Source organism: Porites lutea, chromosome 12, assembly GCF_958299795.1.
Source record: "Porites lutea chromosome 12, jaPorLute2.1, whole genome shotgun sequence".
In the NCBI taxonomy this organism is placed as follows: Eukaryota; Metazoa; Cnidaria; class Anthozoa; order Scleractinia; family Poritidae; genus Porites; species Porites lutea.
The window spans coordinates 18936830-18952751 of record NC_133212.1 but is presented as its reverse complement, the minus strand read 5'-3'; the positions used below and the strand labels follow the sequence as shown (position 1 = coordinate 18952751).

The window sequence follows — 15922 nt, the reverse complement described above, 5'->3', positions numbered from 1 at the left end:
AGCCGCAGTCAATCATTGCGTAAAAGGTCAAAGAGGTGTAGGAATTATACTCATTGATCCACGTCCGAAGCACTATAAGAACTTCTGTGCGCTTGTATTAGCAACAACAATCAGGACGCCGTTTAGGAATAGCTACAATGTCTTCCGCTAAGCTTTTTCAAGTTGCTGATCTGGCCTGTCTATTGATCATCGGGCTCATAAACGCTCTTTTGGGTCTGGTCATTCCTCCCTATCGCCGCGGATTTTTCTGTAATGACGATAGTATCAAATACCCGTACAGCAGCAAGGAGAGCCTTCCAAATTGGGTGGTAATCATTGTGTCGGTGATCGTGCCAGTTTCGGTGGTAAGTTGCTCGTTTATTCTTGTTTGAAAATAGCCTCATTAAGCGTACGTTTCTCAACGCGCCCGCGTACGAACATTTCTCGCAGAAGGGTGTCTTCTGGGAAAGACGTAATTGCGTGGGAGCGTAAAGAGGTGGCATTTCTAATACATGCCTTTCATTGTAATTGTTGCTCCACTTTTGTTTCAACAACATCAACAACGTTCTACCGAATAAATCAGTTCCTATATTCCAATGAATTGATCTCGTTTGCTGACTTAAGCTAGCGTATATCTTTATTCATGCTGTGAAATGTTTCTGATTTTGTTTGAACACAGTTGGATCCTACAAAAACTTTCTGTTGAAAATCTAGAACCCTAGCTTTCAACAGGGTAATAGAAAACATGTTTCCTGCCTTGGCTAGTGTTTTCATTCCATAGGTCGCTGTCTTGAAAGATGACGTAGTTTTTGGATATAGTGATAGAAAGCCAATAAAAAGTTTGTAAACACGAAAATGAACTGGAAAGATAAATATTTTGCAGAATATGGTTATCAAACTAACTATTCCTGCACTAGAAAGACCTTTTGTTTCTTTTCCGATTGATGGATTACTTTGATTTTCATGGACATAAGCTTTTCCAATTACATTAAAAACTTCTTTTTTTTCCGATTTTTAATCCTCGGATGCGTAGTACGTGTTTTTTGAACGTTAACGCTGCTTCAATATTAAATGAAATCCGGTGTGTATTACCTCAACGACCTTAATTTATTTATGAGCGGTTTCCGATAAAAATCACGCAAAGAAAATACTGGCTGCAGGCTTGAAATATATAGGCCAGGGGTCTTTTATCGCAATGAGGCTTTTCATGAGCAATATATCTTGCTGAATATAGTTGGAAAATCTTTATACAAAATTTCAACACTCCTTTGGCATCTGTCCCTGTATTAAAGTACCCCACCCCCTCCCCCCTTCTTATTAGCAGTTGATCTTTTTTATGTGAGTGTTTTTTAAAAAAATGTGTTTATTGGAAGCTTTCATGTTATGAATTTAATCCCTTTGAGCGGCTCTTCTTAAAAGTGCAGATAAACATATCTCGTGTTATCTTGGGTGTCTGGGAATGATAAATTCACTGATCACATGATTGAGATAACTGGTAGAATGGCTTGGCACTAACACACCCCTTAAATCTGGTCCCTAAAGATAACTTACTATATTTATGTCCAAGAATTAATTAACTAATAATTACGTATTCCCTAGAAGATTTAGTGACCTCTAAATTTAAGCCACTTAAATATTTCTAAATTTAAAACTTTGAACAAGTTTTATTACTTCCTGAACAAGTCTTTAATATACTGATACAAACAAGCAAGTCTTTTTCCATAATTAAATTTTAAAATTGGCTCAACAACTATTTCCTTCTGTACATGTAGTCTTCACATTATGTTTTATTACATAGTTCAGTGGTGTTAAAGAAATTTAGTCCATAACTCAAATAGATTATTTTCTTCATCCAACATATTTTCAAAGATTTCACAGAGCTAAACATTTTTTGTTGAATGCACTTAATTCTCATTAAAATTCCTTTTTGTCACAACACCATGGTATTTTAAAACTTAGAAATCCTCAGAAAGTATTTAGAAAGATAAAAACAATTCCAACCATGAGGTGGTAAAATTTTTCTTATCTATAAATACTTACAGATCTGTCAAACCTGTTATACATGTATATTCTACCACGTTTGAGATATCTTTCCATTGGTACATTACTGGTTAATTTTGTTTACCCTTGATGCCTGAAATAGAATTTTCTTTCCGTGATTAGCAACTTGTTTAGAAGACTTGATTTAATATTGTGAATGAGTGGCTGAGCATAGAAGCCCTCAAAAAATATTTGAGTGGTTTAACTGAAATGAAAAATAATGAAAGAAAGAAATTAGGTCCAGTTGATGACAGGCTTCCCAAAAGAAATAAAAATATAGTGTGACGGTGATCGTAAGGGCTTACTTGCATCATTAAGACTTAGAACTTTATATTGTTAAGAGTGATTTTGCTTTAAATCATGAATCAGACAAGTACAGCAAGTGTTTTGGAGTGATAACTAAGTGAATTGGGTGGAAAAAGAAATTCTGCATTACATACAAGACAGTGAGCAATAAATGTTTCACGCTTAAGTGAGGCAATAATTAAAACTTCTTTACTTTTACCTAGTTTTCTTTGCTGAAAGCTATTGAGAAGAGGATTCTAAAAATTTATCAACCTATACTGCCGAACTATTTTATCATTCCCAGCGTAATCTATGAACTAGGGAGGAACATGTGGCTGGCAGGAGGCACTGTAGATTTAAATATAGGAGATGGTGCAGTCCTAAGACTGCCTGCCTGCTGGTATTGAGGTCTAAGAGGTCATTTTAGAAAGAGCAACCTTGGACTTTGTAACTTCCTACTGAGAGCTTGCTTGAAGGCATCTCAGCTTTCAAGCATGCTCTTTTACAAAGCAGTTGTGCTAAAAGTGAGCTTGTTTTCATTTCATCTTGCCTGCTAGGATTATGTTTACCAAGCAAAATAAAAAACAGAGCCTGATCTAGGGTTAGCTTGCAAGTATTAAATATCAGCACCATAATGCTGTATGCAGCCATAAGGTTATACCACCCAGTGCAAGGGAATAGGGACACACAAAGTTTCACATGAACACATTGCCATTTGTCTGTAGAGCAGTTCAGTAGCCACGTATTCTGTTGCAGTGTTTCCACAGACATGTCTATTTTTAAACTGATCCATTAAATTTAGACTACTACATGTATGAGAAAGAATGATCCAGAATGCATCCAAAAATAAACAGGTCTCTGAAAACAAAATGTTGTGAGTGATTTGTTCACCTTAGTGTTAACAATTATAAAATGATAACTAATGCCTACTTAATGTCAATATTTTTAGATCATCAGTTGTGAAGTTGGAAAACACTGGTACAACGGTGACCTTGCAAGACAACAATATAGCCAAGATGGTGATGAAAACTTACTATGTGGACCTTACACCAAAAAACCAGTATTCCAGAGGTAATGAAAGTCTTGACCAATGTGCAGCCTATAAAATATTTCAGGATGATCCTGTTTATTTGGAACCGCTTGTAAATTAATAGAACCACACACAATTGTTCTTCTTTCTAAACTAAGCTCTTAATTTGATAAAGCAACTAGCAGTCTGATAAAAAAAATAGATACTTGTACAAAGCATCTGCCGAAATTCATTTTTAACGGGACCACAGTGATTCCGAAATGTATGAGTGAACGTTCGTGATTTGGTTAGTTAATCCATTAACGGCTTTTCCTTTGATTGGTCAGTTTAAATTAAAAGTACCTTGTGGCATGCTGACTTTCAGTTAATAGGGATTTGTACGTCTGACCCTTTAAGCTGTTAATAAAACCTTGTTAAACACTAATTGTCATGTCTTGTCTGTGGTTGCATTAACACACCCATTTCAATTTTTCTTTTGTCATGCAACTTTGTTTGTTGTAAACTTAGCAGTCAGTCAATTAAGCATGGTGGTTGTGTCCCGGACATACAAAACAGTCTTCCAGGAAAACTAGACTAGCTATAGCCCATGTAACATTTTCTTTTACATACTTTATGACCCACTATCTTAATTTAAAAACAGACTGTTGGTAAAAAGATGTTTGGACATGTTATGTAGACTATGTACAACTCTCAGGCTTTGATAAAAGATTATCTTTTACCACATAAATCCCTCCAAAATTTTAAAACCTGAGTTTAAGTTTTGCACACTCATTTTAAAGGGCTTTGACCATAAAATTCAACACTTTTTTTAAACATAATAATAATGATGATGATGATAATAATAATAATAATAATAATAATAATAATAATAATAATTCAATTTTATTATTATTTTCATTATTATCATCATCAATATAAGTTTGTATATTCAAGTATAGCCCATATTATCTTGCCTGGTCCATTCTGACATTATCGAATGCTGCAGGCTTCTAGTCATTTCAACTGCAATAATGCTAACTGCAGATTTTTCTTTTCTCTCCAGGGTTTTTAAAATAATCTATGTATTCCTATATGGTACTCTGGTCAACCTATTATTTACCCTGTTTATCAAAATATATGTTGGCCAACTGAGACCCCACTTCTTAGCTGTGTGCAAACCAAACATGAGCTTGATTAACTGTAGCGACGGGTACATCACAAACTATGTCTGCACTGGCACAGATGAGGCTGCAATTGAAAGAGCCAGGTTGGTGTGAAACTTATACATGCAAGTTAATTCATATTCACCCTTGAAACATATTGGAAAACCTTTGGTCAACTAACCAGCCAAGAAAATTAAAGTATGTGTGCATATGTCTTCACACTGAATATTTTTTTTAGTTAGAAAATTAAAGTTCCCTGCAATGACTGAGTTACAAAAAAAGGAAATAATTAAATGAAAATTAAGTATATAGCAAAATATTGTTTCATTTTGTGAGCTTGATAAGTCAGATCTGAGTGGAATACAGTCACGTGGAAAGTTGAAAGTGAGACATTGTCCAAACAGCTGCCTCTTGATTTAATTTTATCTTTCACTTTTGGTATCAAAAATCTTAAAAAACAAACATGATGGAGGCACGTGCAAAAGGTTCTGTGATTGCAAAACGTGTGATAAAAAGCAAAACTATCTATATCAGCACCTCAAGAACTTCTTAAGAAATATAGAAAATGGCCTCTTGAGGAAGCAGCTGCCAAACAATATTAAAGGAAAACAGATGATAACAATCATTAGATACTTGAAGGATACTGGTCATGAATCAACCATAACGAATATGTACATGATTGTCCATGTACTATTAGTGCAATCACAAAAGGAATCAAAATGTACTTTTCTGTTACACTCTCATGTTCTTAAGTGGGTCCATGAACAGGGTTTATGATATACACTGGGTTTAATTGGCAGGAAATGGGTTGAGTTACAGGAGCTTTAGTCACACCCACAGACTTGTAAATTAAACCTGGATTGCATTGGGTCAAATTAACCCCTACAAAAGGTTATGGATCTGATTACGGGCTGGGTTGATTCAGTCCAGCCTGATCCAGGTTTTGCCTTGGCCCACTCTATGTGTTATCTGGCTGGTGTAATTGTAATAATATTTACACGAGCCAAAATAAATTTCAACCCTTCTCACCACAGACCCCCCAGTTGCTCAGTGGTTAGAACATCTTAACTAGGACTCAGAGGATTGTGAGTTCGATTCTCACCTGGAGTTTGGAATTTTTTCTTGAGCTTTCTGTTGTTAGATTTTTCCCTCTTCCAAAATATAGCAAAGTTTTGACTTATAGCTTTAATAATGTTACACCATCCACCCAGATTTTTTTTACTTCACATTGATAAATGTAGATTAATTTGAAGTTACACATTTGTTTTATAGGAGATCATTTCCTTCTGCACATTCATCTGGTACCATGTATGGCATGTTCTTCTTAGCAGTAAGTAGCTATTTTTTTCTGTCAGCTTGTTATTATTTTGTGCCCAATGTAAACCTATTAAGAGGCCGCCTACATATTCAGTTAATCAGTGTTCATCATAAACTGATAAAAAGCATGTCATGTTAAGAAAGCACACTGGGAAATTAAACATGCCCTCATAAATGTGCTCCTTATGTTGTAGCAGTTTACAAACCCTTGGATCAACAACAAGAGACTCATAAACATAAATAAGATCTATCCATGCACAGCGCAAGAAGCATGTCAAACAAAAAATTATCGTCACACTTGCACTCTACAGTAGTTAGTAATAGATGCAATACTTAGTGCTTGTGATGTTTGTTCTTGCAGCTTTACTTTGAAACACTGTTCTTGTCTAAAAACAAGGGATTCTTTCTAAAGCCATTCATTCAGTGTGGATGTATTATGGTGTCACTGTTTTTTGGACTGAACAGAGTGCGAGAGCATATGCATTCATGGACCGATATTTCAGCAGGTTTTGCCCTTGGAGCAGTCATGGCTATTTATATGGTACGTCCCAATTGATATGTCCTCTTTTTTGCCTATTTTTCCAGGGATTATAAGTCAATTGTCATAAAATTACCCAAGACTAAAAAAAGGTTAGGGAGGGACCATTCAAAAAGTTATGGGGAATTTTTGAGGCACATGAATTTTTTTCATTAACATTTCCCTTGCATGAAATTTTTCAGACCAGAGCAGGAATATTTTATAAGGCCTGGTTCAGACGCGGTACTTTTCATGTGCCGAACTGAATTGAATAAGTTTGACTTTAGAGTCACACTGGTGCGACATCTGATTCAGACAGCGCACCGTGTGTCGAGTCTAAGTTAATTTCGACAGACTATTAATGCTTCTGCCGCACAAAACTAAAACTGTCGTACCAAATTGCTGACGCCGCTTAATTCATCAGTTAGGTTGGGCACATAAGTGGAATGGCATCAGAATCTGGCCTAATGCTACTTGGCATGCGTGAACTCTTTTTTCAAAAGAATTTCCCCTTGGAGGAAATATTTTTTGTACCCCCCTCCCCCACCCCATCACTATTCTAATAGTACCCAGTTTCTGTAGCATGAAACACCTATAGTGTAGAGTGGTTTCACTCACATTGCCAGCATATATATGCTAATTTATTAGGACAAAAAGAGGTGTTAACCCTTTAAGCCCTAATATCAAAATTCAAATTCCCATTTGCTGTCCCTATACATTTCCTATACAAGTAGTAAAGAGAAGTTGTTGAAGTATCAACTCATTATGTCTTGTGTGATCATCTCCTTAACTCTCATCACCAATCTGTTTCATAAAGCATTAATATCACAAGGAGAATTATTATTTTGATACTGATCACACTTAGGGCTTAAAGAATTAACAATACAAAAAGTTTCAACTCCCTCAGGATAAGTGACAAACCCCCAAAGTCAAATAATTATTATTTTTGCCATATTTGTGAGAGCAATTCACCACAATCTGTAATAAAACTTATAAATTTGGTCATCTGTAATTTAATGACTACTCTTTTGATATCTAGATTAATTTTTACTTCTCTTTCCTTTTTCAGATGTTCCGAGTTCTAAGGCCAGCTGAATTAAGTGGAAAGAAACCAGCAAAAGTAAATACACGCAGAGATGTATTAAGGACTTCTGCGGATAACAACGTGTTCTTGCAAAATTCACCAGTTAGCAAAGAATTCAGATTCACTCCAGAACTAGTGATTGTACCCTGATTACCACTACCTCACTTTTTAAAGAAGGAAAAGGAGCTGAAAGGGCATAGAGAAAATCTCTACACAGTTGTCATCATCCTTTGAACAAACAGAGAAATCTGTGTGGACATGAAAAGCTCAGTACATGTTAAGCTTTCATATGAATCATGTCAGAAAGAGAGAGAGAGAGTTCAAAGTTCTTCAAAGTTTGATTTGCGTGTATCAGTCTGTCTTGGTCATTGTCATTAGTGATGTATGCAAAAGAACTGACAACAAGCTCTTGCATGAACAAGGCAAAGATAAACCCTGGCTGAAGAAAAAGGTGCCACGACTTAAGCAATTCTGATTTTAAGTGAGATCTCAAGTGCATTGTTTTCACTTTGCAAGACGCATCAACCAGTAAGGGATGCCGGACTTCACAATCTGTTATTGATGACACTTCCTTGACAGAACTTATGTATTCAATGACTTTGCATAGTGCGCAGCACCTCAGCAAGAACCATGTTATATGATATGACATTCAGAGACCCAAATTTGGTAATAATAGGTAGAGAGAAGCCAGAGAAAATCACTATGGATATACAGTCGACTCTCTCTTAACGGACACCTCTATAAGACGGACACCTCCCTAAAACGGACACCTAGAGTTGGTCCCTGCCTTTCTTTGCTCCCTTTATTTGACTCTCTATAAGATGGACATCTCTCTAAGACAGACACTTACTGCCGGTCCCAAAGGTGTCCGTCTTACAGGGAGTTGACTGTAGGTGCCTCTTATTACCAAGGATAGTATTTTGTGATCATCTTCCATTTAGAGATTGGTTGTTAACCATTTAAAAAAGATACATAAAATCTGGTTGTTTCCAAAACAAATCATTGGAACATCTGAATACTTAGGTTGTTTTGATTTCCCACTTGAAATGTTCCAGACTGTTTACCATTAATTTAAAAGCCAACCATCCAGTCAGTTCATCACAGTGTTAAAAAAGGTGATAATAGGCAACTTAAATTTAAGAATCGCATTTACCAGTTGCACAAATCAATCCCATTCACATGTACCTAAGTATTGCTACAAAAACCTGAAACTGGTGCCAGTGATGGGTTTGAAGAGGTCAGAATACATTAATTGCCATAAAACACACTTTCTTTGAAAATGCATAAAATGCTATTAATAGATTGAGGTGCTCATATCACTCAGTAGAAAGAGTGTTTTATTCTGCATCTAAATAATGTATTGAAAGCCACACTGACCCCTTCAATCCAATTATTCCTTTTAAAACTCTGGCAGTACTGGTATATGTTAGTTCTTATTACTGTTTTTGGAGAATTCTGTGTGGAACAGTGCGTCCTTGCTGAGAGAACCTTCCACGACACCACCAATGACCAAGTGCGAAACTTTTAAGTAGAAAATATTATTAATTAAAAAGTGAAGATCAGAAAATTTATGTTACATACATGTATTACAGTAGAACAGTTCATCAAAAAAATTATAGTTCATAACATTCATAGAAATGAACGTATGTTTTGTACGTACACAAGCTTACTCAATATTATAAATAGTTACCCACAACTTGTAAACAAAACCAGTGAATGTACCAATATTAACTTGGAAATATATTTTGTACATTAATATTCATACGATATTGTTAGAGTTCTATTAAAAATGAAATATTTTAAGGATATTTCTTAGAGGCTTGTTATTACTTCTCAAAGGATAACCTTCGCAATTATGATGATGACTCCTATTGACTCTGCTGTGCTGTTTCTTTTCTGTTGTCTTCTACCATTTTCTCCCTAGCTTTCTTTATATCCTCAAGAGTGGTTGGAGGTCTCTAAGTAACAAATAGAAAGAATTCAGTTAAGAGCCCCAGTGATTTTGTTACGTCAGCATTCTGTGACCCTCATGCATAGAAATCCAAAATAATTCATGGCGTGCATCCCGTAGAATACAAAGATTGATCAATCGATCTGAACATGTGTATTAATGTAGAAACTGGCCCATTCATGTAATTTCTGTGGCAGTTATTATGGCTGTTGTTTAACGATGCATATTCTTTTAGCCTTTGTTGTGCTTTAATATAGAAGGACTATATTTTAATTTCAGTATACTGTAATACAAAGGTTTGGAGTCTGTCTTCAGATTAACTGTCTGGTTACATAAAAGCCCAAGCATTTTCAATTTCTTACTCATTCTTTTTAAACTGGGACTAGTTGGTTCTGTACCAGGACTCATGATTTTTCTCAAAATGAGTCCCAGGAGCCCACTGTCTTCAATAATGTATAAAAATTCTCACAAGAATCCTCTGACTCTTTCTGGTCATATTTCTATATTTGGTTTGGTTTTCTTTGTGCTCAAGTCTGTTTAAGAAGCTGTAAGACAATGGAGTTGTAAATATTTGCAATTTTGTGAAGTAAAACCTCGGAGTCGTGTTAGAATTTTAATACATCGAACATGGCTTGGTGAAAATGCTGTAACTGAAAAGGGATGACCATCCCAATCCTTTATAGTCATGATTATCACAAGAAGTATTGTAACACGCACTCGCCAGGTGAAGATTTTCTACCAGGGCCCAGTTGCTTGAAGGCCCTTATGGGGTAAAATTTTAAAATATTCAGACACTTTTTCTTTTCATTTTGACTCACTATTTTAGGGTAACAGACAAAAACAATCACCTGCACCCAGCGCCTGAAAGACCAACAGCACTAATCCAGGATTAAAATTTAAACATTTGATTTCATTAAACTTCCTGGAGATTGATTACTAGATAATATCATTTTATGTTGTCATAACTGGATCCTGGAGTTCAGGCCCAATATTATTTTATCCAGCTTTGCACTTATATTTGCCTTTTTTATTCTGGGTTAAACTTAACCTTTTTCGAGGAACCAAGCTTAGGAATTGGTTTCCCAAGCATTCAGACTTGAAGTCAAATTTTAAGTAATCTTTTGAAAAGTAGTCATTTGAAACAACCAGTCCCAAAGAACCATTAACTGAGGCCCTTCCCTGCCTTTTGAAAAGTTTCGATTAAGACCAGTCATCAGATATTCATTAAAGCTGCTGGAAAGAGCATCTTTAAATAAAGGAAACTTGCCAAGTTTATAGTTGATATGTGAAAAGCGAGTGAAGATATTGCTCCGCTAAGTCACAAAATTTTACAGATGTTTGTACGGTGAGGGGTACGAACTTGCCCCCCACCATACAAATGTCTGTAAAATTTGGTGACTAATTCTGGAGCATTATCTTCATTAGTTTTCAACAAAAAATATTCAAACTTGACACCTTTTCTAACTTTAAGGCATTCTTTTTAGTCATATTAATGGAGTTTCACTAACTTGTCTCTGGTCTACTTTGCAGCCATTTTTAGGCTTGTCACGAGGGGAGGAGCATTGCGTGATGAGCCTAACAAGGGCTGTGGAGGAGACTAACTTGTCTCAGTCAATAGTTGCAAAAACCATGGAAGGGTTTATTCCCTACTGGATAGAATGCTAGTACATTGCAAGGAACAATCCCAGACTGAGTAATGATCGCAGTCTGGTTAGCTCCATTCCTGGATTAACCCTCTAAGGACCTGTTTACATGGAGTTAGGGGACCCCAGGTAGGTGAGGTAACCTGCCTGTTCATATAATCTCTCATTTCAATTGGATCACGTTTATATGATGGGTGGGGTGACCTGCCACATATTAACTCACCTATCTGGGGTCCCCCACCTCCATGTAAACAGGCCCTTAGTCCTAAGAGTGACCAATCTCAATTTTCTCAATTTTCTAAAAAGTTTTAATTAATAATTAATTAAAACGTTTACAGTGCAATATATTATTAATTATTGTACTTGTAACTTGGCCCATGGTACTGCTGCTTCTCTGTGGATAGCATGTCACCCAAGGGATATGCTCCTAATAATTACTATTATATTGGTACATACGTACTTTATCCATCATAGAATGTGACTCCATAGCAGTGAACCCCCCCACAGTATTGCTATTCCCTCCCAGATGTTTTAAGCCACTTATCCATTACAAGCTAGGGTACCACCTTTGTTGTTCTAGGGTGGGGCTAGTCCCTGAGTACTTCTACTGTCCCTGTGTATGAGATGCTACAATCATCGTCAAAAGTGTTGGGAAGGTTGCATTTTTTACCTCTTCTTTTTCTTCCTCCCCCCACCCCTGGCCCAATGTTGATCAAAACGTTAATGTTTGTGCGCGCAATTGTTCTGTTATATCCCAACATTGAATAGGGGGGACGGGGGATATTTAGCAAAAGAGAAAACTCTGTTTTTTCAGGATTAAAATGGACTACTGTTAAGTTGTACAACCTTCCCAACTAATTTTGTCTGTGATTGTAGTTCACTACACAGTACCCGCCAGGATAAAACCCACCCATGTTCTCAGATTGGATGCAACACCTTGGACAAAACTGATTAAGACAAATGGGAAAATGTCAATGTTTTCCTACCGTTCTGACTAAAATAAAAACTTTCAATTGCTAAGAAAAGGCCTGTTCTCCCCCCCCCCCCCTCCACTCCCTCGCCTCTCTTCCAAATTAATTTTGGATAACACAAGCATAGGGAGCTCCAACACATTGACTTGGCAGCGGAGAGGGGGTGGATTTCTGCTTTGATGACATCATAGTATGGACCATGGTTTATTAAAAAAAATAGATGGAACTGTCTCAAGAGTTTTATCCAAGGCTGTAGTTTGTTGCATAGTGCCCAATTTTAAGATGGACTAGCATTTCTAGCTACCTACAGTCTTTGCTAAAAGAGAAAATTTATCTTATTAATAACAAACAAAATAACTTAGCAGTTAGTAACAATAATGAATACTCACATGACAGTCTTGATCTGGTGGATACAGTTCTTTCTGTGGATAAAAAAGCAGCAATATGAGATACAGCAGCTGTGAGGTAGAATCTATAAATTGACAAGTCAGAGGTATACTACTATTCTTTCTCACAAAGGTTTTAAAAAATATTTGCCATGTGTTCGTATTTTTTTTCACAATTTTTTGGGGTTTTAAAATAAAGACAAAGTACAGGGATTTTGTTTGACCTTGAAAATGGTTCTCTGATATTTGTTTATTATTTATTTCAGGCTATAGCAGGGTGCAAAGAAAATCATTTTTACAGCTTGCAAGTCGGGCAAGCTGAATTAAGCTAGCATAATACTAGCCCAGATATCATTTCAACTACAGCCCCAATAACTTTTTGATGAGCAGAATTGATTTCACAGTTCTTCTGTTATTCGAATTCCTCAAAAAACATCACTTGCACGTCGGGCAAGTTAAAAACAGAATTCACTAGCCCAATAGCAAAATCCACTATCAGACACTACTTTCTTTGCCGCTGTACCGACAAAAAATGATCAAAACTCAAACTCATGGTTGTGCCATCAAAAGAAAACCCTTACAAGGGTATTTAAAGTAGAGTTTCGATTGTCCAATCAGGGGGGGGGGGGCATTAGGGGGAAGGGAGCAGAGACAAGAAGGATGAAAGAAAGAGGAGAAGTTTCTAAAACTGCTCCTCTGTCTTCCTCTTCATTTTTAAACTTTTTAAACTGGCTCTGTTGAGACATGAACGGTGGAACGCTGGTCTGATCAGAACAAATCCGATCGATTTCTAGCAAATTAATATGCCTTGAAAATAACCACAAAATCGGCCATTTTTTACCAGTTGCTTTTTGGTGGAGTTTGCCCCAGAAATTCCTGCGAAATCGGCCAATTTTTCCCGAATTTGTCCCTAAAATTTAAATCCCGCGAAATTTGACTTTTCTTCCGCGACCTGTCAGAAGCCCTGTTTAAAGATCAACGCATCTTCCGTTAGGTGATCATTTTATTTATTCTCAACAACTGTTCTTTTAATTAATATGTATTGATATTGTTGTTGGTCAATCTTAAGACTTGAACGGTTAACAAGCCCCTGCTCTAACATATCAAAAGAAAGGGTAAGGTTAAATAAAAAGTGTGTTCAAACCTTTTTTTGTGACATGAATTCCTCATAGGATTCTGGCATATTGAAAAAGGCAAACACCGCAACAGGAAAGAACACATACAACACAATCTGTAAAGCAAATCATAATAAGAAAAGAAATGATTCTTCCTGAATTGTTGCCTGTTATGAACGATGGTATGGTTGTGCTAAGTTGGGAAACAGTCAAAATACAGTTCAACCCCACTCTACGTACACCCGTACATAAATGACAGTTTCATTTGTCAAGACAAAGCTCTTATATTCTCTCTAAAATTAACCGCTTAATACAGACATCAGTTAATACAGACAACGGGCACTTTTCTGTGTCTCGAGCCATAAATTCTCATTCATTATCAACTCCACTTTATGGACATTGCTTTTCTGCACACTGTCTATGAATAAATATCTTACAGGTAAATAACTAACAGAAACGACAGAAATGACCTGTCAAAATTTCTGTCTAATGTTCAGTCCTCCTGGCTGAGTCACAAACTTGGAGCACCAATACAAAGTAGTCATGGATTCTTCTGTTGTATTTCATGACAAATACGTGAAAGGGACAAGGTAGATTTAGTCTGAGACTATGATAAATAACTAACAGAAACATTTCATGATTATTTAATGATTGTGAGGTTTCTTAAGCATGAACTTGCCATGGTCACTGTGTTTACAACGTTTTCTCATAAAAAATGTCTGCTTTTATCTCTAGATCAATAAAACAAGTGTTCATGACATTTTTTCTTCTTTCCTTTTCCTGAGAGCCACTTAATATGGACACTCGGATAAAACAAACATCATGGCATGTCCCCTTAGTGTCTGTATTAGAGTGGTTTTCGTTTGAGTGTCGTAAAACCAAAACCAAAGTAATTACTCTGGCCAATCACATAGGACACAGACAATACATTGAACCAATCATAACTCGAAGTAATTACATGTGGCTGACGCAAAGCGCGGGAAAATGCATGCGAGCGCGTCACAATTGGCTTTGGTTTTACTTCTGATTGGATGAAAAGGTGGCGCGAATCTTTTAAGCCAATCGCATCGTGTAGAAAGTGCAAAACCAATTACTTTTCGACACTCAAATGAAAACCGCTCTAATGAGGTTCCACTGGATCATTAACAATTCTTTTAGTAAGGCCCACTTCAGCTGCTGAATATTTAAAACCTGAACCTTGTATGTATGCCTTAAATTAAGTACATAAAAAGTTCTGTGTCTATATCATAAGGAATAATTATTTTGACTAAACAAGTTGGCCTGCTCCTAATGTATCGGTCTCCATAGCTCCATTAGTTAGAGCACTGCAGTGCTAACACAGAAGCCATGGGTTTAAATCCCATTGGAGTCATAATTTTTTTTTTTTGGGGGGGGGGAGAGGGGGGAGGGGTTAATTTGCAGTTGTTTAATTTCAATTACCACTGAGCAGATCAAATCTTCATTTAAAGTTATAATTACTGTTGGGATGTCAGATGCCAATATTAGTTAAGCTTATTGTAAACCTAACAAATTAACCACCAAAACATGTTGGCATTTCATGCCCTCAAAATGTATAAAGTTTATCAAATTTGGTGTCTGAATCAACAGGTATAGTTTTTTTCTTCACTTTGGATCAGAAGTTCAGCTCAGTGCAGCATCTGAGCTAGGTCTATGAAATGCTTTTCTTGCTTACTTCCTTTACACTATAATTCAAAAGCATCTACTCAATGAAGCATGTGCAAGTAAAGACTTCCCCCCTACCCTACCCTGGACGTACATGTAGTGTCATTATTGTGTGATTAGCTGTTTTTGTTTCGGGCATAAGAAAATGTAAGATTGGAACACCTGAAGCTGGCTTGAGTAAGATTTCCACCCAGGTACATATAAAAAGTGCATGCAGCAATCTCAGTTGCAATTTTACATAAATAAGTTAATATGTAAAATAGAGTCAGAACATGCAAGCATAATGAATGCATGGGGCTGTGTAGAAATTTTACTCTAGTTGTGTAGCAGTTTGTTTAAGTTTACTGTTATGTCTTAGAGGTCAGACATGAGCTATAAATAACAAGGATCACAGTGATCCTTTTACATAAATTGTAAAAAAATAATGTTTGGAAAAACAGAACGACTATTAACAAATACTTCGCCGGGAAGTACGAAAGTTGTATAATTTGATTTTAAGAAAAAGGAATTCACGCTGGGTTCCGCAAGAGCGTAGTCTTGTTGGCGAGTTCTCACGTAGCTTAGTGTACCGGAAAAGATTAGTCTAAGTCTGGTAAGATTATTAACATTATTTAGAATAACACATATATAATTGTAGGTTTACTCTCCTGAAAGAACTGATAGCTGTAACTAAAACGACATTGACCCCAATTATAACCAGAAATACAAAAAAAATAATCGAATTACCCGGCCAAGCTCAATCTTCGATCCTATCGCCATCTTGGACGGGGAGACTGGAT

General features: G+C 36.4%; 2 protein-coding genes across 2 annotated transcripts; one reads left to right on the top strand and one right to left on the bottom strand.

The window, feature by feature from the left end:
* On the top strand, window positions 1–9202 carry LOC140953939 (phospholipid phosphatase 1-like). The gene is made up of 6 exons (XM_073403319.1): window positions 1–344; window positions 3254–3375; window positions 4377–4580; window positions 5749–5806; window positions 6155–6334; window positions 7380–9202. The coding sequence occupies exons 1-6, from the start codon at window positions 138–140 to the stop codon at window positions 7542–7544; spliced, it is 936 nt and encodes a 311-aa protein (XP_073259420.1). The 5' UTR covers window positions 1–137; the 3' UTR covers window positions 7545–9202.
* LOC140953940 (protein PET100 homolog, mitochondrial-like) lies at window positions 9051–15920 on the bottom strand. The gene is made up of 4 exons (XM_073403320.1): window positions 15870–15920; window positions 13490–13576; window positions 12349–12381; window positions 9051–9352 (listed from the first exon to the last, which is right to left on the bottom strand). The coding sequence occupies exons 1-4, from the start codon at window positions 15900–15902 to the stop codon at window positions 9263–9265; spliced, it is 243 nt and encodes an 80-aa protein (XP_073259421.1). The 5' UTR covers window positions 15903–15920; the 3' UTR covers window positions 9051–9262.
* Window positions 15921–15922: the final 2 nt, after the last annotated feature.